The sequence below is a fragment of the Capra hircus genome, chromosome 19, assembly GCF_001704415.2.
Source record: "Capra hircus breed San Clemente chromosome 19, ASM170441v1, whole genome shotgun sequence".
Lineage (NCBI taxonomy): Eukaryota > Metazoa > Chordata > Mammalia > Artiodactyla > Bovidae > Capra > Capra hircus.
In genome coordinates, this window is record NC_030826.1 from 48,110,505 (window position 1) to 48,137,991 (window position 27,487).

At 46.2% G+C, this 27,487-nt stretch overlaps 1 protein-coding gene and 1 pseudogene across 8 annotated transcripts in view; both read right to left on the bottom strand.

Moving 5' to 3' along the window:
• Positions 21,478 to 21,999, bottom strand: LOC102179516 (annotated as a pseudogene). Its single transcript, XR_001296919.2, has one exon. The product of XR_001296919.2 is annotated as a 40S ribosomal protein S23 pseudogene (transcript).
• The window catches only part of PECAM1 (platelet and endothelial cell adhesion molecule 1), a 66,734-nt gene continuing 64,961 nt past the window's right edge, over positions 25,715 to 27,487 (bottom strand). For all 7 annotated transcript variants that reach the window (XM_005694007.3, XM_013972409.2, XM_018065358.1 and 4 more), the window contains one exon: positions 25,715 to 26,741. In XM_005694007.3, coding sequence (XP_005694064.2) covers positions 26,712 to 26,741 — 30 coding nt within the window. In that variant the 3' untranslated portion in view covers positions 25,715 to 26,711. The remainder of the gene's footprint in view (positions 26,742 to 27,487) is intronic.

Sequence of the window (27,487 nt, forward strand, 5' to 3'; positions counted from 1 at the left end):
AAAGAATCTGCCCACAGTGTGGGAAACCTGGGTTCATTTCCTCGGTTAGGAAGATCCCCTGGAGAAGGGAATGGCTACACATTCCAATATTCTTGCCTGGAGAATTCCATGGACAGAGGAGCCCGACGGGCCACAGTCCGTCCTGAGTAACCAGTACACATACACACACATAATTATTTTACATATGCAAAGCCCAAAGCTCTTAAAACAGTGTGTAACACACAAAGGCTATTATTAGCTGTGATTATTTTAACTATCATTATTGTTACTGTTCCATACAGATGAGTATCTTTTTTTCAGAATTTTTAAAGTTTATACTCCAGTAATAGTTATTGTAAAATATTGGCTATATTCCCTGTGTTGTACAATATATCTTTGCAGTTTATTTTACACCTACTGGTTTGTATTTCTTAGTCCCCTATCCTATCTTGCCCTTGCTTCTTCCCTCTCCTCACTGATAACCACTACTTCATTCTCTGTGTCTGTGAGCCTGTTTCTTTTTTTGTTGTTGTTACAGATGGGTATCTTTAAATAATACTTTTTAAAAGGTACAACCCCTGGGGGAGTATGGGATGAATTGGGAGATTGGGATTGATGTATAGACATTGTTGAGACTATGTAGAAAATAGATAGGAGGAGGCAATGGCACCCACTCCAGTCCTCTCGCCTGGCAAATCGCATGGACGGGGGAGCCTGGTGGGCTGCAGTCCATGGGGTCGCTACGAGTTGGACACGATTGAGTGACTTCACTTTCACTTTTCACTTTCATGCATTGGAGAAGGAAATGGCAACCGACTCCAGTATTCTTGCCTGGAGAATCCCAGGGACGGGGGAGCCTGGTGGGCTGCCGTCTATGGGGTCACGCAGAGTCAGACACGACTGAAGCGACTTAGCAGCAGCAGCAGCAGAAAATAGATAACTAATGAGAACTTACTGTACAGCTCAGGGATCTCTACTCAGTGCTCTGTGGTAACCTAAATGGGAAGGAAATCCAAAAAAGAGGGGGCACATGTATATGTGTGTGTGTTAGGCAGTCGTGTCCGACTCTGTGCAACCCCATGGACGATGGCTGCCAGGCTCCTCTGTACATGGAACTCTCCAGGCAAGAATACTGGAGCGCGTTGTCATGCCCTTCTTCAGATATATGTATATGTATAGCTGGTTCTGGAGAAGGCAATGGCACCCCACTCCAGTACTCTTGCCTGGAAAATCCCATGGATGGGGGAGCCTGGTGGGCTGCAGTCCATGGGGTCGCTAAGAGTCGGACACGACTGAGCAACTTCACTTTCACTTTTTCACTTTCATGCATTGGAGAAGGAAATGGCAACCCACTCCAGTGCTCTTGCCTGAAGAAACCCAGGGACGGGGGAGCCTGGTGGGCTGCCGTCTATGGGGTCGCACAGAGTCGGACACAACTGAAGAGTCGGACATGACTTAGCAGCAGTAGCAGCTGGTTCACTCTTTTGAAGCAACTCTTCTCCAATAAAAATTAATTTAAAATATAAAAGGTACAACCCTTAAACTGTGAAAAAGAACATATGAGGTGTAGTTAAAACTCTGGGTTCAAACTAGTCCTCTATCCCCTCCCAGAGTGAATGCAGGTGAACACCCAGGACAAAGATAAGCTGCACCATCTACAAAAGTGATGCTCCCTGGGAAAGATGTACAGAGGGGGTTGAGGGGTTTTAGGAAAAGGCCAAGCCAATTGCGGTGACAGGGGTCATGTTTTAAAGACTGTGGCCACTATTTGATGATACAGAATAGGGTTTCCAAAGTGGGCCCCGCTACAGACACTCAAGAAGTTTCCAGTGGTCCAGGGACCTAGATTGGTCATTAAGATCCATGGACCACACCATTATTTTGACTCTATCCATGATGGGTCAGCTGACATGGGTGCTCAATGCTTTGCTGACCCCTCCCCAAGGGCATCCAGTGAGTGTCCTGACTGCTCATTCATCACCCCTAAAACTCAGAGGGGCTGCCTGAGCCTACTCAAGACCTCAACCCCATCCTCCTCTTTCTTCACCTTTTTCTTTCTCTGCCAGGACACTCCCCTCACAACTCTCAGTCCCCAGATCTTTGGAGGATAGTTAACAGATACATGAATTTATTCAGCCATTGGGGTGTGCTCAGAAATGATGCCCCAGAATATATACACATTTGAATCCCTGGACCTGTGGGTGCTCCTTCTATGCAAAAAAATATCCTTGCAGATGTGAAGAAGTTAAGGTTCTTGAGATGGAGAGGCTATCCTCATTTATCTGAGTGGACTCTCAATGCGTCAAAAGTGTCTTTACATGATAGAAGCAGAGGGGGATTTGACCTGCAGAGAAGAAGGGGTCAGGAAGACAGAATAGAGAGAGACTTGAAGACACCATCCCTGGAGTGAATGCTGTACAAAAAAGTGAGGGAGGGCTTGGGAGTCAGGAGATCCGAGTTCGAGTCTCACTCTCCTTACTGGGGGATTCGAGGCAATCCTAATCTTTCGTTCCTTTGCCTGTAAAACTCCCGCAGTGACACAGAAGAGAAAGGTTCCCTCCTGCTGCAAATGCTATTAGGTTTAAGGGAAATGCTGGTGAGAACACCGTGTATAAACACATGCTACTGTTACCTCTGGGGCTGCGGGTGGGGTGGCCTCACGGTAGCCCTTAGATTCAGCCACCAGTAGCCCACCCTGCTTTGAATTTTAGGAATAACAATTATAATAGGAGCATCTTGACTGCATGCCTACTATGTGCCAGGTGCTGTGCCAAGCATCTTATTTGCATCCTCCAGAGACACGTAGAAATGGGATAGTGGAGTTTGTACTTTGGTGTTTTGATTATTATTGTTTTTGCCCTTTGGAAGCAGAAAGACCTAAACTGGAATCTCAGCTGTGCCCTATTTAGTTATGTGACCTCAGGCAGGCAACTGCACCTCCTAAGCCTCAGTATCCTCACAGACAAATAGTGCTTGCTTGCTTTCTTTCTTTCTTTTTAATAATTTGACCATGCCTTATGGCATGTGGGATCTTAGTTCCCTGACCAGTGGTTGAACCCGTGCCCCCTCCATGGGAAGCGCAGAGTCTTAACTGCTGGACCACCAGGGAAGTTCTCAGAATGGTGCTGTTTTGACCTGTCTTCCTGGGAGGTCACAAGGATCAGCTCTACCCTAAGAAAACTGTCTGGCGTGGTTCTCTTATTACCATTTGTTCCCTATAATCAGTGGCGGCTTCGTGGTGAGCACACAGGTTCATAGGGGGTACACTGCTGTCTCCCAGTGTGGAAACGTCTGTGTGCCACTGGCATCCATTCAAAAGGCAGCATTTCCACTCCCGCCCCACGCCTGTGGAACCACAGAATCTTTCTCCCATGACAGCACCTAGACACACTCATACGTGGTAATTTTCAGGCCAGAGCTGAGCAACTAATTTTCCCACCTAAAATTCATTCTTTCTTCTTTTGTTATTATAGGCTGGGGAAAAGACATAATAAAAACCCTCTGAGTCTGGCAAAGAAAAACAACGGTGAAATGCAATTTGAAACCGGGAGTAATCATTGTGTCTACAATTCTAAAAAAATAAATAAATCAAGGAGTAGCTTTTAGAGACAGTTTTAAATCATGCAGAAGAGTCAGAGTTAGAAAAAAAATTCATTATTTTCCTCTCTAAAATGCTGCTCCTCCTGGACTTTCCATCCCCGCTCAAAGCCCCACGAACCCTCAGACCCACTGTTCCCAAACCCCAGGTTGCTGTCAATATTCCCCTTTTAACTCCATCTAGCCACCCAGTCCCTTGATTTTCTGCCTCTTGCAGCCACAGGGCATTTTCATTAGTCCCCTGCCTTCAGGCTTGAACTTGGCTGGCAACCCTCCAAGCCAGCCGCCAAGGGATCTTCCTGAAACACAGATGAGAAGATTATCAGGATGACTGTCAATTACTGAGAACATATGGGGCATCTACCACATAGCTGGTATTCTTTCACTAACCTCCCAAAGCCTCTCTCTCTCTCTTTAGTCGCTAAGTCGTGTTCGACTCTTTCAGCCTCATGGGCTGTAGCCTGCCAGGCTCCTCTGTCTGTGGAATTCTCCAGGCTAGCACACTGGAGTGGTTTGCCATTTCCTACTCCAGGGGATCTTCCCGACCCAGGGATCGAACCCGGGTCTCCTGCACTGCAGGCAGATTCTTTACCGACTGAGCTATGAGGGGAGCCTCATTATTAGTCCTATTTCACTAATGAAGCAATTTGCTTCTGTAACTTGCCCAAGATCACTGACCTGGTAAACAGGAAAACTGGGACTTGAGCCCAGGTCTGGTGACTCCTGAGCTCTTCCCACGTCACTGCTTTCTCTCCTGGGCTTCCTACTGACCGCAGCCAAGTTTCCCAAACCACGCCCTGGGGACATCACTGTATAAGACAGAATAAATTATCTTTAAAGCAACAACACCAGTAAAATGTACATGGAGGGGAGAAGTGACCAGTCTGCCTTAAATAAACTCAAGGCACGCTCCCTAGGCTGCCCCGTCTCAGAGAATCCCTGGCATATATTAAAGGCTTTTGTGTGTCCTACAATTATTTTAAAAAGAAAAAAAAAACACAACCCACTTTAACCTAGAGTTTTCCAAAGTTATTTTGCCATGGAACCCCTTTGCTCTGAGCATCCATCACAGCCTGAAGGAGGACAGGTGTTCCTCGGCACACAGTCTGGGAATCACCTGCCTTCCAGCTCAGGCCCCACAAGCCCTGGGGCTGGGCTCAGCTGCCTCTCCAGTGTCACCTCCTCTTACGCCTTTTGCTCCAGCCCCTCCTCGATGCTCAGGTTTCCCCTAACATGCCAGGGCGTTCCTACCTGTGTGCCTTTACATGAGCTGTTCCCACCCTGAGTCTGCAATGCCCTCTCCTCCTTCCCTCCTCGAGGCGGTCTGGCTGAAATGTCTCCTATTCCGGAAGTGATTTCCTGGCCTTCTAACCAGAGCTAATCACGCCTTGTACCTCGAACTTACCTCTAGTAAAACACATTTCTCCAAATAACGTTTGTCTCCCCAAAGCTGTTTCCTGTGGTGGCCTGTGATCTTCTAGTAGGGCAGACCGTGCTTGCTTTATTTCAGAATCAACACCGCACACAAGGCCTAGTACACATCAGTTGTTTGCCAGGCGAACCTCCTTAGCTGCCTTCTAGTCTATTTTCTTAATACAGCTTTCTGATTATACATGTCACTCAAGCCCACTGTGAGATCTGAAAAAATACACATATATGATGATATATATTTAAAGAAGAAATACCCATAATCCTGATGGGAGAGACTGACTGAGGGGGAAATTGGGTCTTGTTCTGATGGGCGGGGTCATGCTCAGTAAATCTTTAATCCAATTTTCTGTTCATGGGTGGGAATCAAATCCCTTATGATTATACAGTGAAAGTGAGAAATAGATTCAAGGAATTAGATCTGATAGAGTGCCTGAAGAACTATGGATGGAGGTTCATGACATTGTACAGGAGGCAGGGATCAAGACCATCTCCAAGAAAAAGAAATGCAAAAAGGCAAAATGGTTGTCTGGGGAGGCCTTACAAATAGCTGTGAATAGAAGAGAAGCGAAAGGCAAAGGAGAAAAGGAAAGATATACCCATTTGAATGCAGAGTTCCAAAGAATAGCAAGGAGAGATAAGAAAGCCTTCCTCAGCGGTCAATGCAAAGAAATAGAGGAAAACAATAGAATAGGAAAGACTAGAGATCTCTTCAAGAAAATCAGAGCTGCCAAGGGAACATTTCATGCAAAGATGGGCTTGATAAAGGACAGAAATCGTATGGACCTAACAAAAGCAGAAGATATTAAGAAAAGGTGGCAAGAATACACAGAGGAACTGTACAAAAAAAGATCTTCACAACCCAGATAATCATGATGATGTGATTACTCACCTAGAGCCAGACATCCTGGAATACAAAGTGAAGTGGGCCTTAGGAAGCACCACTACAAACAAAGCTAGTGGAGGCGATGGAATTCCAGTTGAGCTATTTCAAATCCTAAAACATGATGCTATTAAAGTGCTGTACTCAATATGCCAGCAAATTTGGAAAACTCAGCAGTGGCCACAGGACTGGAAAAGGTCAGTTTTCATTCCAATCCCAAAGAAAGGCAATGCCAAAGAATGCTCAAACTACAGTACAATTGCACTCATCTCACATGCTTGCAAAGTAATGGTCAAAATTCTCCAAGCCAGGCTTCAACATTACATGAACCATGAAATTCCAGATGTTTAAGCTGGTTTTAGAAAAGGCAGAGGAACCAGAGACCAAATTGCCAACATCTGTTGGATCATTGAAAAAGCAAGAGAGTTCCAGAAAAACGTCTACTTCTGCTTTATTGACTATGCCAAAGCCCTTGGATGTGTGGATCACCACAAACTGTGGAAAATTCTGAAAGAGATGGGAATACTAGACCACCTGACCTGCCTCCTGAGAAATCTGTATGCAGGTCAGGAAGCAACAGTTAGAACTGGACATGGAACAACAGACTGGTTCCAAATCGGAAAAGGAGTACATCAAGGCTGTATTGTCACCCTGCTTATTTAACATATATGCAGAATACATTATGAGAAATGCTGGGCTGGATGAAGCACAAGCTGGAATCAAGATTGCCGGGAGAAATATCAATAACCTCAGGTATGCAGATGACACCACCCTTATGGAAGAAAGCAAAGAACTAAAGAGCCTCTTGATGAAAGTGAAAGAGGAGAGTGAAAAAGTTGGCTTAAAACTCAACATTCAGAAAACTAAGATCATGCATCTGATCCCATCACTTCACGGCAAATCGATGGAGAAACAGTGGAAACAGTGGCAGACTTTATTTGGGGGGGCTCCAAAATCACTGCAGATGGTGATTGCAGCCATGAAATTAAGACGCTTGCTACTTGGAGGAAAAGTTATGACCAACCTAGATAGCATATTAAAAAGCAGAGACATTACTTTGCCAACAAAGGTCAGTCTAGTCAAAGCTATGGTTTTTCCAGTAGTCATGTATGGATGTGAGAGTTGGACTATAAGGAAAGCTAAGCAGCAAAGAATTGATGCTTTTGAACTGCGGTGCTGGAGAAGACTCTTGAGAGTCCCTTGGACTGCAAGAAGATCCAACCAGTCCATCCTAAAGGAAATCAGTCCTGAATGTTCATTGGAAGGACCAATGTTGAAGCTGAAACTACAATACTTTGGCCACCTGATGTGAAAAACTGACTTATTGGAAAACCCCTGATGCTGGGAAAGATTGAGGGCGGGAGGAGAAGGGGATGACAGAATGAGATGACTGGATGGCATCACCAACTCAATGGACATGAGTCTGAGTAAACGCCGGGAGTTGGTGATGGACAGGGAATCCTGGCGTGCTGCAGTCCATGGGGTCGCAAAGAGTCAGACACAATTGAGTGACTGAACTGATTGAACTAACCCATAATCCTAGAGGGTTCAGGGTGAATGATTCTCAAACTTACATTAAAACATAAGAAGGACCTGTATGAGCTTATTAAAAACAGAAATGCTTAAACTGCAGCTGGACCATCCAGCTTCTGTCCCAGTGTGTTTGTATGCACACACATGTATTTAATAAACTTCCAGTTGATTCTAAAAGACATCCCTTGGGAATTCCCTGGCGTCCAGTGGTTAAGACGCCACACTTCCAGTGGAGGGGCTGAGAGTTCTATCCTTTGTCGGGGAACTAAGATCCCACAAGGCATGTGCATGGGTGTCCGACTCTTTATGACCCCATGGACTGCTCCTCTGTTGATGGGATTTTCCAGGCAAGAATACTGGAACGGGTTGCCAGTCCCTTCTCCAGGGGATCTTCCTGCCTCAAGGGATTGAACCAGGGTCTCCTGCATTGCAGGCAGATTCTTTACTGTCTGAACCACCGGGGAAGCCCCCACCATGTGGTGAAGCCAAATTAAAAAATAAAAAATGCACTGGGAATTCCCTGGCAAATCCACTGATTAGGATTCTGCACTTTTCATGGCCAGGGCCAGGGTTCAATCCCTGGTGGGTCTCAAAAGCCACCTGGTGCAGTCAAAAAAAGGAAAAAATGAATCCCTCATCAAGCATCACTGCTTAGGTGATTTCCCATGTTTTTGAACTATGAACAAGACAGTGATGAACAATTTTGTATGTAAATCTTCGTCTGTGGGTCGACTGATTGCCTTAGGAAAGATTCCTGGAAATGGAATGGTGGCGCCAAAGCAGCAAGGTTTCTCAGGCTCTCGGAGGAGTTATTCTCTGGGAAGATGGTGCTGCTCCCCTCTCCCGCCGGCAGCTTGTGAAGATGCTTGTTCCACCACGCCCCCATTATTATGGCCATTTTGGACAAGAAAGAATACAGGAATAGTTGCTATTAAATGTGAAAGAAAAATTGCCTAGCTGGGTGGTTTTTTAAAGAGGGACATTTAGCAAGCTTTTGAAGTATAATTACTGTTTAATCAAGCCTGGGAAAGCACAGTCATTAGTCTCTTTTTGTGCACACTTAGTAATTTTGCCAACGAACGCTGTGAGCACCCATCACTTCATCTGCTTTCCAGGGCTTATGCCGCTTGTCTGTTTTCCTAGAAGAGCTTCAATCTCTCGCGCACTCTCTCTCTGTGTCTTTGTGTCTCTGTCTCTCTTGCTTTTGCTGAGGTATGTAGACATTCGGTTTAGATTCTTCTTTTCCGCAGTCTCAGGTAACGGGCAGGTTCCCTTACCCTAGATGCTTGCACCCACCTGGTGGGCAGGGGGCTGCTGACTGCCCACCGCCTAGAATGGTGGCGTTAAGCACCATTCCCTGGTGGTGCAGTGTATAAGAATCCGCCTGACAATGCAGGGGACGTGAGTTCGATCCCAGGTCCAGGAAGATCTCACATGCCCCAAAGCAACTAAGCCCGTGGGCCACAACTACTGAGCCAGCTCTCTAGAGCCCTCAATCCACAACTTCTGAGGTCTGTGTGCCCTAGAACCCATGCTCTGCAACCAGAGAAACCATTGGAATGAGAAGCCTGAACACCGCAATGAAGAGTAGCCCCCACTCGCTGTGACTAGAGAAAGCCCAAACGCAGCAATTAAGACACATCACAGTCAAAAAATAAAATAAATAAAGAGATCTTGAAAAAAAAAATGAAGCAAAAAAGACTAAACCTATATAGACGGTGGGAGGATATCGACTGTTAAATGAAAACAGCAGGAGAAAAAAACATGTTCAGAATGATCTCATTTCTGTGAAAGGAAATCATTTATTCAAACAGCATTTAATAAGGACCTATTGTGGCTCAGAGGGTAAAGAATCTGCCTGCAATGCAGGAGACCAGGGTTCAATCCCTGGGTTAGGAAGATTCCCCCAGAGAAGGGAATGGCAACTCACTCCAGGGTTCTTGCCTGGAAAATCCTATGGACAGAGGAGCCTGGCAGGCTACAGTCAGTCCATGGGGTCGCAAAGGCTCAGACATGACTGAGCAATTAACACTCACTCATATGCCAGATGCTGTGAATAAATAGGTAAATCCACACAAAACTTGCCTACATGGATGTGCATAACCAGGGTTTATCACTAAACAGGAAGGACCCTGGAAGGACCTGTTCACCCTGGTTATTTCGAGGCAGAGTGCACAGGAGCAGGGAAACGGTTTTAAGAAGAGTTTTCATATTTTACTCTCTATCCTTCTATATTGTTGGATTTTTTCCACAATAAATATGCACCATGTTTGCGATTTAAAATAATATAGAACGAAGACATGAAATAGCAGGGAAACAGAGCCCATGATACAGCCAGGCTAGGGGACCCAGGCCTGAGCTAATTTCTCACCTTTGCTTCTTGGGACTCCATCACTTTGCTCTCCATTCACCCAAAGGTTTGGTCTTCAATCTCTCCAGAGAAATCAGCCAGAGAAACAGAGATAAACGTTGTAGGGTAGGGTTCAAGTTTACCCCAGCTGTTACCACTTGGTCCACTGGTCCCAGGTCTCCTGGAGGAGTTCCTTGTGACTTAAATGTGTCCATGTATGATAGTGATTCCTTTTATTTTTAATTTCGGAAACTTTCCAGCCTTCAGAAAAGTCACAAGAAGTAATACAATGAACACTTGTATATTCTTCACCTGCACTCACTAGTTGTTAACATTTTGCACGTTTGCTTTATTTCATTCTCCTTTTATGTATTAATTGTAATCTTTGCTGCATTGCTTGAAATTTAGGTATAGACTTCATGACTTTTTATTCCTAATACTAAGAAAATATCTTGCATAACCATGGTGTGTTATCACACATGGGAAACTGAACATTAACACTTTGCTATTATCTTGCATATATTTCATATTCAAATATTCCCAATTGGCCCTATATTGTCCTTGAGTAACTCCTTAAAAAAAAAAAAAGATTTGAGATCCAATCCAAGATCACGGGTTGCATTTAGTTGTCCAGTCTTTTTTAAGTACCCTTTAATCTCGAGAAGTTCCTCAGCCCATTTTGGTCTTTTCTGATATGGAGGTACTTCGAAGTCCAAGCCAATTGTGTTAAAGCTACCGCCACTTTAAATGCAATACTGAATTCTACAAGAGATGTGAATTTTCGTATGCTACCACTAGGTGACGCTCTCAGCAGCTCTTGCCCTTCAACAGCACTTATGAAAGGATCCTTATTTTAAGGATTGTCTCAACCAAATAAGGCGCTTACTAGGTAAAGCATGTTTATGATGCCTGTATATTGGGAGGAGGGATAATTTAGGAGTTTGGAGTGGAAAGATACACACTACTGTATATGTAATAGATAATCAACAAAGACCTACTGGTATAGCACAGGGAGGTATATCAATATCTTGCAATAACCTATAATGGAAAAGAATCTGAAAAAACAAAAGCACACATATAAAACTGAATCATTTTGCCATGTATCTGAAGCACATTGTACCTCAACTGTATTTCTTTTTTTTTTTTAAGATTTTTTTAAAAATGTGGACTATTTTTTAAAGTCTTTATTGAACTTTTTACAATATTGCTTCTGTTTAATGTTTCTATTTTTGGGCCACAAGGCATGTGGGATCTTAGGTGCCCAACCAGGGATCAAACCCACACCCTCTGCACTGGAAGGCGAAGTCTTTATCACTTGACTACCAGGGAAGTCCCAATCAACTGTATTTTAATAAAAATTAAACGAAAATAAAATGCCTGTATATTTATAAATGTGGTGTCTTTTCAAGATACCTTGATGCTTTTGGATTGTGGTGCTGCAGAATATTCTTGTCCTTTGGACTGCAAGGAGATCAAACCAGTCAGTCCTAAAGGAATTCACCCCTGACTATTCACTGGAAGGACTGATGCTGAAGCTGAAGCTCCCATATTTTGGCCACAAGATTCAAAGAGCCAACTCATTGGAAAAGATTGAAGGCAGGAGAAGGGAGTGACAGAGGATGAGATGGTTGGTGGCATCACCTACTCAATGGACGTGAACCTGAGCAAACTCCAGGAGATAGCGGAGGACAGGGAAGCCTGCCATGCTACAGTCCATGGGGTTGCAAAGAGTTGGACGTGATTTAGCGACTGAACAATAGAAACATCCTTTCAAGAATGTCCTCCCAGCAACACCCAGATATTGTTTATCAGGATGCTGACTCAGTGGGGCTGGTGTAGGTCCTAAGATTATGCCTTTCTAACAAATTTCAGGGTGACTGTGATTGGGGAACATACCTGGAGGAGCAGGGTTAGGACAAGCATATGAAGAATCATATCTATTTACACTTGAAATGTGAAAGTGTTAGTCACTCAGTCGTGTCCATGACTCTTTGTGACCCCATGGACTGGGGCCCCCCAGGCTCCTCTGTCCACGGGATTCTCCAGACAAGAATACTGGAGTGGGTAGCCGTGCCCTCCTCCAGGGATCTTCCCAACCACAGGGGATTAAACCTGTGTCTCTTACATCTCCTGCATGACAGGCGGATTCTTTACCATCTGAGCCATCAGTGAGGCAACTTTTATTTTTCTGTCAGAGCCAGCAATGGAGCTGATCTGGTCTCCTGCCTTTTCCCTCCTTCCCTCCCTCCCTTCCCCCCGCACCCTCCGGCCCTTTGACCTTGGTGCTTCTCGGCCACAGCGCCTCTGTTCTAGCTGTCCTCTCTGCCTGCACACTCTTCCCCCAGGTATGCTTCTGTCTGGCCAACTCCATCAGCTTCCTCAAGTCTTTCTCTAAATCTCACTTCTTCTTCTTTGTTTAATATATATATATATTTTACTGAAGTCTTCCCTGGTGGCTCAGATGGTAAAACAAAATCTGTCTGCGATTCAAGAGACCTGGGTTTTATCCCTGGGTCAGGAAGATCCCTTGGAGAAGGGAATGGCAACCCACTCTGCAATCTTGCCTTGAGAATTCCATGGACAGAGGAGCCTTTCGGGCTATAGTCTACGGGGGTCACAAAGAGTCAGACACGACTGAGTGACTAACACACACACATAGCTGATTTACAATGTTGTAGCAATCTCTGCTGTACAGCAAAGTGATTCAGTTATACACATACAGACATTCTTTTTTTCATGTTATTTTCCATTATGGTTTATCACAGGGTATTGAATATAGTTCTCTGAGCTATACAGTAGGACCCTGTTGTTCTTTCATTCTATATATAATAGTTGACATCTGCTAATCTCACTCTGCCAGTCCTTCCCTTCCCCTCCCCTCTCCCCCTTGGCAACCACAAGTCTATTTTCTATGTCTCTGAGTCTGTTTCTCTTTCATAAGTAGGTTCAGTTGTGCCATATTTTAGCCAAATCTCACTTCTTATCGAGGTTTGCCCAGACTACCCTATTGAACGCTGCCCCCTGCCCCCAGGGATTTCCTCTCTCCTTCAATCTGCTCAGTTATTTTCCTATAACCCTTACCATCTTTTCATGCATCATGTAATATGCTTATTATATTAATTGCTTATTTCTCTCTCTGTAGTAAGTTCCATGAGGGCAGATCTCTCTATTTTCTTCACTGATATATCCCTGGTACCTAGAACAGTGTCTGGCACATCGTAGGTTCACAAGAAAATATTTCTGGTCCTTAACGAGAGCTTCAAGGTGGCAGCTCCCAATCCCCTCATTCAGTTGATGAAGAAATGAACTCCAGATCTTTGAGCATGATAAAGACGTGCGCAAGGGTCATAGGGACTGTAGGGAGATTGTCCAGTTTGTCTAAATGAATGTAATTTAAAAGCAGGACTTGTTTGTATCAGTCAATTTTTCCTTTTTTCTTTTTCCATTTGTTGTTGGTTTTTTTCCTATCAGTTAAATTTTAAGCTGCCATCTTAATTGTTATTATTTGTGTTCGGCCTTTTCCCAAAAGGATCTGAAGCTGCCGAAGAGATGAAATGTCATATAAAACAGAACAGTTAGGAATCAAGTTGGAAGCGATAGCATCTAAAGGAAGAGGGAGTTGACTTTAACAAGCCCTTGATGGTAGTTAATTGCCCTAATGGGGTATAGAATTTGGCTCTGAATTCTTTGGCAGCCGAGTCAAACGGGAAGCACGTGGGGCTGCAGAGTATTCCTTGTCTGTGCTAAGAATGTCTGAACACTCAGCAGGGACGCACTTCCAGGAGGAATTCAGTACAAGCCCAGAGAACTCTGTGTGACATCCAGTGGCCCCAAGTGGGCTCCTGTTTACGAAAACCCCCCAAATCCTCAGTGACGAATGTGATCCTTTTATCCGGGAACACTAAGAGCGTGACGTTAAACCACATAATGATAACATTTATGGTTCCTGTGAGTTCTTTTCTGATGCTCTACCTGAAAATAAAGATGAAAACCAAAGAATCTAGAAGAAAGCACAGATAAACACGTCTGTGTCCTCAGTCTCTTCAGTCGTGTCTGACACTTTTCGGCTCTACGGACTGGAGCCCCCCAGGTTCCTCTGTCCATGGGATTCTCCAGGCAAGGATACCGGAGTGGGTTTCCATGTCCTCCTCCAGGGGATCTTCCTCACCCAGGGATCAAACTCATTCCTCCTGTGGCTCCTGCATTGCTGGCAGATTCTTCACTGTTGAGCCACCTGAGGAAGCCCCAGGAAACATGTATGTCTAGGAATACCTTTTATAAATATTTGCTGTCTCAGATCTTTGACAAACATTGAACCAGAGGCAATTCATGGACTGAATTTTCATATGTTCAGTGGCAGGGAGATATTTATTTTTTACTGGATGGCACAGTGTTAAAGAATCAATGCAGGAGACGAGGGTTTGATCCCTGGGTTGGGAAGATGCCCTGGAGTGGGAAATGGCAACCCACTCCAGTATTCTTGCCTGGAAAATTCCACGGACAGAGGAGTCTAGCAGGCCACAGTCCATGGGGTCACAAAATCTCAAATACAACTGAGCAAATGAGACAGAAGCATGAGAATACACCAAGCACTATAAATAGAATCCTCTTTCTTTTTTTCTCAGAGGGTACCCCCCCAAGACCCAAGGACAGAGAGGACAAGAGGGAAAGTCACTTCTGTTTATTTAAGTTGCGGAAAGTATTTGCTAGGGTGTATTTTGTATCCAAAAGAAGTAACCAGCAAATTCACCTCTCGGGCCACCAGGAAGCTGTCCTCCACCATCAAGTAAGGACAATCGCTCTCTGTGTTCTGTTGATGCTTTTTCAAAATCCAGTTCTTTTACAAAGCTGCTGAATATCCTGTATTTTAATAAAGGATAATACGTTTTTTCTTATAGATTCCTTGTCTCAAAAATTATTTAAAGATTTCCCCTTTAAGGTAATTCACAGCCTAATGACAGGAATAAGCACACCTTAACAAATAACTATAAGAAATGTGATGGGTGCCATACTCATCAGTTCATGGGTAAGAGCGGCTGGACCATTTCCTTTAACAACAACGTACTTCCTCTTTTTACATTTGTACATCATTATATCATGGATTGTTCCACTGGGATCAGTCTTTTTATTTTTTAAAAAAATATTTATCTAGTTATCAAATAAAGAGCTGTGCTAGGTCTTAGTTGCAGCACGTGGGAACTTTAGCTGCAGCATGCAAACTCTTAGTTGTGGCGTGTGGGATCTAGTTCCTTGATCAGGGATCAAACCCAGGCCCCCTGCATTGGGAGTGCAGAGTCTTAGCCACTGGATTATCAGGGAAGCATCTGGTAAACTTTTAAATAATAGAAATCACGGGACTTCCCATGGCCCAGTGGTTAAGAATCCACCTGCCAACGCAGAGGAAACAGGTTTGATTCCTGGTCCAGGAAGCTTCCATATGCCACGGGGCAACAGAGCTGGTGCCCCACAACACTTAGAGTCCACACTCTGCAACAAGGGAGTAGCCCCCCACTATCTGCAATTAGAGAAAGTCCGAGCAACAACAAAGACTCAGTGCAGCCAAAAATAAAACAATTAATTCAATCAAACTGAGCCTTACCATCTCTGCTTCTGCCCGTCACAGCTGTGTCACACACACATGGAATGTTCTTTCTCCTCCTGGCACTGGTTCTGCCATACAACCCTGGGCTGCGATATATCAAGTGGTGGGCCCACCTGGGGCTGGATTCTACTCCAAACCAACTCTGGGCTTTTGCCTGAATGGCCTGGAATCCTCTGCTTCCACTACACAGATTAGCTGCATCCGTCTCGAAAGAAGAGACCAGCTTGGGTTTGGCAAACAGCCAGCTGTGTGCAAACGGCAGGAGGGCAGGGGTGGTAGTGGTGGGGGTGGGGGGTGGAGGGGAAGGTGCCATCTTTGAGGGCTGGGTCAGCTTGTAACTGGCTTGTAGTCTGTGTTGGTTATTTGTAGGCTCCTGCTTCTTCAAGGCCGGAGAAGGCAATGGCACCCCACTCCAGCACTCTTGCCTGAAAAATCTCATGGACGGAGGAGCCTGGTGGGCCACAGTCCATGGGGTCGCTAAGAGTTGGACACGACAGAGCGGCTTCACTTTCACTTTTCCCTTTCATGCATTGGAGAAGGAAATAGTAACCCACTCCAGTGTTCTTGCCTAGAGAATCCCAGGGACGGGGGAGCCTCATGAGCTGCCGTCTATGGGGTTGCACAGAGTCGGACACGACTGAAGCGACTTAGCAGCAGCAGCAGCAGCAGCAGCAGCAGCAGCTTCTTCAAGGTGTCTGCTTATCTTGACATCTTCTGCACAGCTGTGGAATATGCAAAGCCTTGCACAAACCAGGCGCTCATAGCTTGTTGAATAAGCCCTGATGAGCAAAGGTGATATATTGGACTGTTTGGAGTCACATTGCCTAGATTTTCACTTTTTGCTTTTGATGTCACATCCCCATATGCCAACACCTCCCACAAAACAGAGAGAAGCACCTGTGTTGGTCTTGGCACGCGATCTGTTCAAGGGCAGGGAGGGGCCATCTGTGTTCTCTATCGCTCTGTGCATGTGTATGTCTGCACATGCGTGGCCCCAGGCTCCTGCGGGTGTTCACACACGTCGACTTATGTAGGTTGTTTTTAATCTGCACTGAGTCTTAGTTGCAGCGTGTGGGATCTTTCAGTTGTGGGATGTGGGATCTAGTTACCTGACCAGGTATCAAACCCGGGCCCCTGCATTGGGAGCATGGAGTCTTAGCCACTGGACCACCAGGGATGTCCCTGTCTACTTATGTTTGTTCATGGACCAAGGGTTGGACAGCTGTGTCCCTGAAAAGCAGCAAGTGGAACTCGGACAAATTCAGAGTTGAATACAGTTAGATCAACAGGTCTCAACCTGTTCAAGTTTAAGGATCCTTCTTTAACTAACATAAACAAATAGCAGACTCTCATATGAACTTGTCTTTTCTGCATTTGCAAATTGATTTTAAAAAAATGTCCCTATGCATTTGAAAACCTCTTGCAATGATTCCCAGTCTCTCCAGATCTGGGGGTTCACTTCCCAAATAGACCTTTAACACCAGAAAGGAGTACCTCCTGTGAACCCCTAACATTCTAGCAACTTTCCCCCTAAACAAACATGACCAAAAGCGTGAGCAAAGTACCACAAGCCCCAGAGGCCACATATATCAGTTCTCTGATGCATCCTCTAACCTCACACAGGATCTGCACCTTAACAGATACTGAGAAAATGCTTCTTGCTAAAACATCCAGAAAGGTGAGGAATGGAGAGGCTGGTTAGGCTCACTCACCAGCTATGCTCTATGGTCCTGCACACCGACCTCAAAGAGCATGATTCCAAGTTCTACGTAAGGGACTTCCTGGTGCTCCAGTGGCTAACAGTCCATGCTCCCAATGCAGGGGGCCTGGGTTCAATCCCTAGTCAGGGAACTAGAGCCCACAAGCCATGATAAAAATCGAAGATCCAGAGTGCCAAAACTGAGACCTAGTTAGCCAAATATATAAATAAATATGTTTTTTAAAAGTTCTGTGTAGAAGGCCTGACTTATCATCCTCAAACTTGGCTCTGCAACAAACATCACATTACTTTATTATCGTGAAATGAAATAAAGTCTGTTCCTGGGCCTCCATTCTGCCAGCCTATTGGGAAATTTAACATTGGCCTCAATCGGCAAATCCCTTCTCTGTCTGGATTTACACAAGAATACGGAAGGATCATGTGGTTCCCAGAAAATGGGAAGGGAAGGGATGCTGGCTGTGGTCCCTGCTCAAGCTCCTTGTGATTTGGGCTCCCAGTGTCCTGAGAAGACTAGTGACTCCCCAGGCTCCTTGTTACATGAGGTGTAAAGGGATTTTGGCCGAGGCTGCAAACCCCAGGCCTAGCATCCAGCCTCCCTGGACACCCTGTGCCATCAGACACTTCCCTGAGGGACCAGACTCCTTCACAGGGATAGAGCACCCTCCCCAGTTTGGGGGACTCTCCTTTGCCTGCTGCTCCCGCTCCGTTCCTCCCAACTACCACCTTCCTTGAAGTGAGGGGCACACACAGGGACTCAGCTGGACCTCCTAGAGCTGTGCCTGGTGGCAGGGGCCGAAGGATCCCAGAGGGAACTAAAGACAAATTGCACCTCGGTGACTGGCCCTGCCACAGGGGCCCATCAGAAGGACCACATGCCTGCCTCGTGTCTAACCCTTCTGGGCTATTTCTTTCTTAATTAATTAATTTTTGGTTGTGCCAGGTCTTCTTTGCTACATGAGGGCTCTCTAGCTGCAGCGAGCAGGAGCTACTCTTGGTTGCGGTGTGCGGGTTTCTCACTGCAGTGAGTTCTCTGGTTGCAGAGTACAGGCTCCAGGGCACTCGGACCTCAGTGGCTTGAAGCACGTGGGCTCAGAAGTTGCAGCTCCTGGGCTCCGTGGTTGTGGCCCAAGAGTTTAGATGCTCCTCAGTATGTGGGATCTTCCCGGATCAGGGATCAAACCCATGTCCCCTACATTGGCAGGCAGATTCTCAACCCTTGGGCCACCAGGGAAGCCCCAGTTTGTTTCTAAATAAGTCAAACCCCAAAGAGCTTCTTCTGCCTTCTTGTTTCTCTGAAACTGACTTGCCAGAGAAGTAACCTGGGAATCTGAACCCGTCCTCAGGGACACATATTTCACTGAGTGGCTGGTGGTGTGACAGAGCTTCTCCAGATGGTGTCAGATCCTGGCTTAGGGTTCGCCTTCACTTTGGAGGCACCAAAATCCATTCCTTTTCCTTTTCCTAGGACCCTGTCCCGGGCTCCTTCAAAGTCCCAACAGCGGGAGGTTTCCTCGCTCGAGGAGAGAAGTGTTGGTTGTACCAGAAAACCAGCGGAATAGTTTCTGGCATGAAACCAGACCCTCTTGTGCCAAGAGGTTCCAGGAAAACCAGCACATCCCAGGACTGGGAGGAAGCAAGGCAGTGACTGGGGAGTTTTTCCTAATGAATCCAATAAATCCCTTGGAAAAATAATCCACCAAAGGTCAGATATAGATAGAAAACAACTTGCAGGCTTTAGGAGGCATTTTTTTTTCCTCTAAAGAGAGAGAAAAAATCCCATGCATTGGCTCAAAATAAATAACTAGGAATATGAAACTCATCTATTTATGTAAGAAATATATAAACTTTGGTTCTGGAATCAGAGAAAGGATAAGAGTTGAGACGGAGAACTTGGAAGATTAGAGAAAGAAGCTAAGTAATATTTTCAGAGGCAGAGGCATGAAGTGCAAGAGAACAAGGCATGGTGAAAGAACATCAGATGGAGAAAGCGCAGAAGATTATGTTACAAAGAACAGAGTAGAGCTACCAGAGGGGAAGGGGTGTGGGGCAGGGTGAAATGGGTAAAGGAAGTCAGCTGCATGGTGATGGATGGAAATTGAATTTTTGGTGGTGAGCACGCTGTAGTGTATACAGAAGTCAAAATATAATGTTTGTACACATGAAACATGTTATACACCAACGTTTACCTTAATTTAAAACAATCTTATTTGGGGGACTATTCTGGTGGTCCAGTGGTTAAGACTTCAACCTCCCAATGTAGAGAGTGTGGGCTCCATCCCTGGTCTGGGAGCCAAGATCCCACATGCCTAGTGGCCAGGGAAAAAAAAAAAAGTCCCCCCCCCCCACCCCCGGCAAATCACAAAAAAAACAGAAGTATTGTAGCAAATTCAATAAAAATGGTCCCGTCAAGCGGCTGTATACCCCAGGGAGCTCAGCTCGGGGCTCTGTGATGACCTAGAGGGATGGGATGTGCAGGAGAGGGAGGCTCGGAGGGATGAGGTGTGTGTACACTCAGAGCCGAGTCAGGTTGCTGTTTAGCAGAAATTAGCACAACTCTGTAAAGCAACCATACTCCAATTTTAAAAATATTGTCCACATCAAAAAAATATTTAGGAAAAAAGTCATCTGAAGGTAAATCCTTGTGGTCATGCTTTTCTTTTTACGTGAGCATTTGAAACACATGGAAAGTCAGAGCTACAAGGACACGAGGTCATCTTGTCCAATTCCTTCTGGGTTGCGTTGGTGTCCCCCTCTTCCACCAAAATTCGTGTCTACCTGGACCCTCAGATTGTGAGCTCCTTTAGAAACAGGATCTGCACAGATGTCATCAGTTAAGATGAGGTTACAGTGGGCTAGGGTGGGCCCTAAACCCAAGGACTGGTGTGTTCAGGAGACGGTCACATGAAGACACAGACACTCAGGCATATGGAAGGAGGCCACGAGATAACAGAGGAGGGGTTAGGGTGGAACAGCAGCCACGGGGCCTCATGGATCGCCAGCGACCACCAGAAGCTAGAGGAAGCCAGGAAGCAGGCTTCCCTGGAGACTCTGGGGGGCTCCTGGAGCGGCTGCAACTTTGATTTTGGACTTCTCACCTCCAGAATCTTGGGAGGGCAAATGTCTGTTGTTTTGAGTTGCGGTTTGTGGGGATCTGCTATGACAGCCCTAAGAAACTAACACACCATTTTCTTCTTCAAAAAAACTTTTTAAAATTTGTTTATTCATTTATTTATTTTTGACTGCCCTGGGTCTTTGCCGCTGCACGAAGGCTTTCTCCAGTTGCGGTGACTCGGGGTTACTCTCTAGCTGCAGCAAGCGGGCTTCTCATTGCAGGCACTTCTCCTGGCGCAGAGCACAGGTTCCAGGGCACAGGGGCTCAGCAGCTGTAGTGCATGGGCTTAGTCGCTCCGAGGCATTTGGGATCTTCCTGGACCAGGGACTGAACTCACGTTTCCTGCACTGGCAGACGGATTCTTCACCACTGAGCCACCAGGAAAGTCCAATACACCGTATTCGTTCTTTCTTCTCCTTTTGGCTGCACTGGGTCTTAGTGGCGCTCCCACCCAGAAGGTAGAGCTGCTGGACAGGGAGGGGCAGAGACTCAGATATGGCAGGAAATTTCTGTGGGACCAGGTTCCGAGGGCTCTTCTCTTTTCTCTTCTCCCGCCCTTTCTTCTCCTCTCTTCTTTCCGCTTAGGTCTTAGCAGCGTGGGATCTCTGATCTTTGTTGCAGTATGCAGGATATTTAATTGGAGCATGTGAACGCTCAGGTGCAGCACGTGAGATCTAGTTCCCTGATCAGGGATCAAACCTGGGCCCCTAGCCTTAGAGGCATGCAGTCTTAGCTGTTGGACCACTAGGGAAGTCCCTGATACGCCTTCTTTTGCAGGAGAAGAGTTGTAGGATGTGTGATATTGCCAAGGCTGTGGAGTCAACTGGTAGCCAATCTCCCACTCCAACGTGCTTTTTACTTTTCTTGAAGAATTTTATTTATTTCCAGCATCTTTCAGCCTCTCTGAATGTGGGAATAATTTCTCTCTTCATTGTTAAAGTTCACATTGAAATATTCTTTTCCTGTTGAATTAGGACATGTATGAAGGGATAATTCAGGCTTTAGACACACCTTGGACTCAGAAGCTTTTCAGATTATTTACTGCCTATTCCTTTGGTATTCCAGTGCAGTCTAATAGGTTACTACTTTTGAGAGATGAGGTGTCTCTTGTGAACATTGAAATCACTATTTATTTGTTTATTCTGAGCTGTGTTTTTAAGGCAAGCCAAGACCCTCTTAAGACATTGGACTTAAAATTGTCCATGAAGCAGACCCTTTGATAAGAAATGGATTGACTGCTTTCTGGGTTTTCTTTTCAAAAAATATATATATATTTTTTTGGTATAGGAAAATTTATTACTATCGTGCTTTCATCATCAAAATTTATGATCTTGGTCTTTCCTTCTTGCCTTTGTATAAAGCCAAAAGAGAGACATTGGCTACTTTGACAACCTTAAAGCGGACTCCAGGAATGTCACCAACAGCATGACCTTTGCGACCTAATCCAGCAACCAGAACTTCATCATTTTCCTCAATAAAATTCAAGCAACCATCTTTGGGTACAAAAGCAGTGATTTTTTTGCCATTCTTGATTAGTTGAACCCTGACACACTTCCTGATAGCAGAATTTGGCTGTTTGGCTTCAACTCCTACTTTTTCCAGCACAATTCCCTTAGCGTGAGAAGCGCCGCCAAAAGGGTTGGCCTTCAGGGCTGTGCCCAGATGGGCTTTCTTGTACTGCTTATCATGCCGCTTCTGGTCTCGTCGGTGGCTACGGAGCTTCCTGGCAGTACGAAGACCGCGACACTTGCCCATCCTGCCGGCACCACGGGCCTGAGCGAAAGAGAGAGGAAGCGCAGGCTCAAAATATTTTTTGATGTGAAGTGAAAGTCACTCAGTCGTGTCTGACTCTTTGAGAACCCATGGACTGTATAGGTCCAGGCCAGAATACTGGAGTGGGTAGCCTTTTCATTCTCCAGGGGATCTTCCCAACCCAGGAATCGAACTGAGGTCTCCTGCATGGCAGGCAGATTCTTTACCAACTGAGCTATGGGGGAAGCCCTGATTTTTGATGTGAACCATTTTTAAATATTCTTCATTGAATTTGTTAAACATTGCCTCTGTTTCATGTTTTGCTTTTTTGGCCCTGGGGCACATGGGATCTTAACTCCCAGAAGAGGGAAGGAACCTGGACCCCCTGCGTTGGATGTCAAAGCCTTAACCACTGGACAGCCAGAGAAGTCCCACTTTCTGGGTTTTCAACTGAGGTTAAATCATATGGAGAATGCATGAGTTTTTAAATTGTTTCATAGTTAACCCTTTCTTGGTTTATGTCTCTGAGAAACTGATAAAAGCTGTGTACTCTCTGTGCCAGAGTACTATATACTCTTACAACTCTTTTCACCCACTCCTGGGGGCTCACAGACAACATGCCCTACCCTCATTGCCCTGTGGACACCAGCTATGGAAACTGTCCTGTTGGGCAGCCACCTCCCTCCAGTTCACCTTCTGAACTTGAGGCTCATGGTGGTAAGTGAGCAAGGGTCAAATCTGACTATGGCAGAAGTTTTCTCTCCAACGTGCTAACGACACTGGTGTGTGTGTGTGTGTGTGTGCGCTCGCTACTTGCTCAGTTGTGTCTGACTCTATGCAACCCCATGGACTGTAGCCCACCAGGCTCCTCTGTCCATGGAATTCACCAGGCAAGAATACTGGAGTGAGTTGTCATTCCCTTCTCCGGGGGATCTTCCCGACCCAGGGATCAAACCGACGTCTTCTGCGTTGCAGGCAGGTTCTTTACCGTCTGAGCCCCTGATGACAACTCTGAAAAACAACTGTGCTCAGAAACTGAGTTTTAGCTGAGCAACTTTTGGGGACCTTCTCCTTCAGACTCTCAAAGACTGGGTCAGGCCGATGGGATGCCTGGAAGAAATGCCTCGGGGGACATGGTGTGTTTTTGAAGAGGACTGATTGGGTCACAGGGCTGACAGGCTGTTTCCCTGGTATTCCTTGGGAACACCATCCTCTCCCTTGTCTTGAGGCCTCAGCACATGTCCCCCCGTTTTCGGTCCTGCTCCTTGCTCTTCACTCCACCTTTTCCACCTGATACCCTCTGCCTACCCTCAGTTAGACACTTCATCTTGGACACTTTCTCTGATTCCCCCAAAATCTTTGTTAGGAGCTCCCCACCCCGTGTCCCCGTTTTCTTTGAATTTCTCCATCATCACCTTTGTCTCACTGTTGTAACTGGCTCTCTATTCACCTCTCTGTCTACTAGATTGTACAGAAGATCAGGTGCTATGTGAGTCTTATAATCTTCCTATTCCCATCAGTGTCGGGAAAACAGATGGATGGATACAAGCTTTCTGAGTGAATACACGACTAACTGCAGGGCCGCTCAACCCTGGCACTTTTGGCATCTGGACTTGACCTTCCTCTATCAGCGGGGTTGTCCTGTGCATTTCGTCCCGTGCATTCCAGGATACTTAATGGCATCCTGGGCTCCTACCTGCCAACGTGCCAGTCGCACCCCCACCCAACTGTGACAACTAAAAGTGTGTCCAGAGACTGCCCAGTGACCCCGGGAGATAAAATCACCCTGGTAGAAAACCACTGCGTGCATGGATGAATGTATGCTGACCTTGGGATCACTTCGCCCATCTTGGGTCTACGTTGGGGTGCGAGAGTTTGGTCAGTCAGTTCCTGCTGGTGGAGCGCTCAGTATGTGCTTATGAATTGAGTTTATCTGACCTCCTGTGGGTTCTCAGAAGAGGGAAAAAATTCTCCTGTCTTTTCTAAGTGGTTTCTTCTCCAATGATCTATGACAACGTGAGGACACAAGAGGGAGCTCTAATTAATGACTTCGCGAGCCGAGAAAAATGTCTTTTCTTTCCTGGAAATGGTGTCTGGGCCCTCCCTTCAAGTGACGAGCTCAGGCTTAGATGCTTGGTATCAGGTTGGGACGGTGGAACCGGGAAGCTGGGTTTAGAGAGATTTTAGCCATTAAATATCCTGAAAGAAAGATCCCTGAGTGTGCGTGTGTTCTCCTCCTCAGACATGTAGACTGAGGGGAAAAATAAAGACCCAGTTATGCTCCATAAATAAATCATAAGCAGTATGAACAGGGTTTCCCCAGTTTCCATAGCAATGGCTATGCTCTGGTGGCAACAAGGGATCGAGGGGTTGACAAGGGGGCTTGGAGCGCTTCCCAAATCACCGACACATTGACTATCAGGCTTGAAGGCTGTTAGAGACCATCTAATCCAGTGGTCCCCAATCTGCTTGGCACCAGGGACCAATTTCATGGAAGGCAATTCTTCCACAGACCGGGGGTGGGGGTTGGCTTCCGGATGATCCAAACGCATTACAGTCATTGTGCACTTTCTTTCTGATCCAACGCCACCGCTGATTGGACAGGAGGTAACGGTCCACGGCCCAGAGGTTGGGGCCCCCTGGCCTAATCCTCAGTCCCTGCCCTCAGCCCATGGCCCTGAACACTGGGAAACTGCAGAGCATCTTTGTGATACAGCATTGTGTGTGTATGTGTGTGTCCATAGCTTCCATCATATTTTGAAAAGAACCTAAACCCTCCAAATGTTAGTCTAACCATCTTATCTTAGAGATGAAGAATCTAAGAGGCTCCTTCAAGTTTCTGCAGCTGCAGGCTGACAGAGTCAGGACACGTTCTCAGACTTCCTCCACCTTCAGGCCCAGAGGAGGGGGTGGGGGTGGTGGTAGGGAAGTGGGGGTGGGCGCGGTGGTGGTGCAGCTGTGATGGGGCCCTGGCCTGTGGGTGGGGAGGTCTGGTCTGAGGCCACAGGGGAGGGTGGGTCTGGAGGTTTTGAGGGGTGGGAGGGGGCTTTGCCAGTAGGGTTACCAGATAATATGTCAGATGCCTAGTTAAATTTGAATTTCAGATAAATGAATATTTTTATAGTGTTAGTATGTTCCAAACGTTACATAGGACATGTAGTGGTTGGTGGTTTAGTCGCTAAGTCGTGTCCAACTCTTGCAACCCCATGGACTGTAGCCTTCCAGATTCCTCTGTCTATGGGATTCTCTAGGCAAGAATACTGGAGTGAGTTGCCATTTCCTTCTCCAGGGGATCTTCCCGACCCTGGAATCGAACGCTGGTCTCCTGCATTGCAGGCATATTCTTTACCAACTGAGCTACAAGGGAAGGCCTTCATGGGACATACTTATACTCAAAAATTATCTGTTGTTTATCTGGAATTCAAATGCAACCAGGCCTCATGGTTTTGGATGGCGGCGGGGTGTGGGGGTAGGGGTGGGGGTGGGAGCTGTTACTGTTTTTGCTCAATCTGATAACAGCCTAGCAAGCAAGCTTCAGCTGTGAAGCCAACACTGAAGTAGCCCCTGATGGATATTAATGACTCAATGTGCCCGACTCAGACTACGTCTGGCTTCAGTGAAGGCCACGGAGGCCCTGGCCTGCTGACAGAACCTGCGTGGTTCTCTCTGTGGCCTCCTAGGCTTTGATGGAGGAGTCCTCAGGCATGACAGATATTCTGTATGTGTACAGCCTCTCAGAAGATGACATCTCACGGGTCTGTGAAGAGTGAAGATCAGATTTATTTAATACAACACCCCACAGGGCCCCTGCACTGCGTAGCTGAGGAGGGCGAGGAAGGTGGCTTCGGTGGGACATGCTCACTAGGGCAATCCCGCCACGGAAGGGCCACAGTCCCTCATCCACACTCAGGACACCATCAGAAACACCTGAGGACCTCGGGAGACCATTCCTTTTAGCAAGGAATAAATAACAAAATTAGTAAGAAAAATATGCATTTCATTTTTCTATTAAACATTTTTTTTTGCTGGAGGCAGCCATCTTCCTGTCCTTTGGCCTTCAGCGTGGTAGAGGAAAAGAAAGAAAGGGGATAGAAAACCAGCCTAAGAACATCTGTGCTTTGTCCGACTTCATTTTCTATTTGGTGAATTGCCCAGAAATGAAGTTGGCATCAAGTTGGCATCTCAAAAGAGTCTCTCCCAAGCAGCTTTGTTCTCCCAGTTGTGTGAGGAGAGGCCGTGGAGAGGGCAGGGTGCAGCTGTCCAGTCCATGCTGTGCACTTCCAAGGAACAAGGACTGCCTAGAACCACAGACACTCAAAGGACCAAAGGCAAAGAGAAAGCTAGGCCACTCTCTAGGGGGAACTGACTACAAAACAGAAACCGGCATCTGTGCATGAGGGTACTTGGACAAGTTCTTGATTTCTGCACAAGACAAAATATTCAAGTTTCAAAATATCCCAATGGCCAGTTTACCCTGAATCTCTGGCTGCCACTCTCCACTCCTGAGGATGCTTCAACTTGCTGGGAGGCGGGCCGTGCAGGAAACTAACCAGCCGGTCTGTTAGCTCTTTATACCCAACATAAAAGTAGTTAAGATGGATTTAATAACTGGTGGCTTGGCCTGACGAATTGCTACGTTCGGTGGGAGCAGGGCAGGTCCATAAATAAGTGCACGAAACTCTCGCGATACAGGAATCATCTGTTCTTCTCGGAATGTGGGCATCCTCCCAGGGAGGCGCGTGTGCTCTCAGAGTCCTAAGATCCGTCAAGGGAGCCTTCCGTTCTCTGCAGTGACAAGAGACAGGACACGCTATGGTCACACCCTTCAAGACTGAAGACTGGCCTGGTGGAAAGATACACAAAACTGCACCCCAGCGCTTCTCCAAGACTGCAGAGCCTAACCGTCATCCGTGGGCACCCCGCACCCTGTGGGGGCAGCTCCTGCCCAGATTCATTCTTCTTTCTCTCCATGTCCGCAATGTGGGGTCTGCAGCCTCTGTTCCCCACATACACGCTGCACAGCAGACTTGCAACCAATTTCATCAAGCACCCACACAGGAAGACTAAGAAACACCTGGTGTCTTACTCCAACTCTGCCTCTAAGTTAACCTTCTCTGGGTCTGTTTTGGTTTCTTGTTGTTGTTTGCCTGTTTGTTTGTTTTTGGTCATGCCTCTTGGCTTGCAGGATCTTAGTTCCCTGACCAGGGATTGAACCTGTGTCCCCCTGCAGTGAAAGCCCTGAGTCTTAACCACTGGACTGCCAGAGTTTAAAATTTTTTAAATTTTAAAAAATGAAAGACCAAACTCAAATGATTAAACTTTTGAAAGAGTTTTAAATTATGATTCTGCTTTTAAAAAGAATGAAATTCTGATTCATTTCAACTTGGATAGACCCTGAAAACAATATGCTAAGTGAAATAAGATAGACATGATTCCACTTAAATGGGGGTACCCAGAAGAGCCAGATTCCTAGAGACATGAAGTAGGATGGTGGCTGCCATTCTGGGAGGCAGGAGGAATGGGAAATTAGG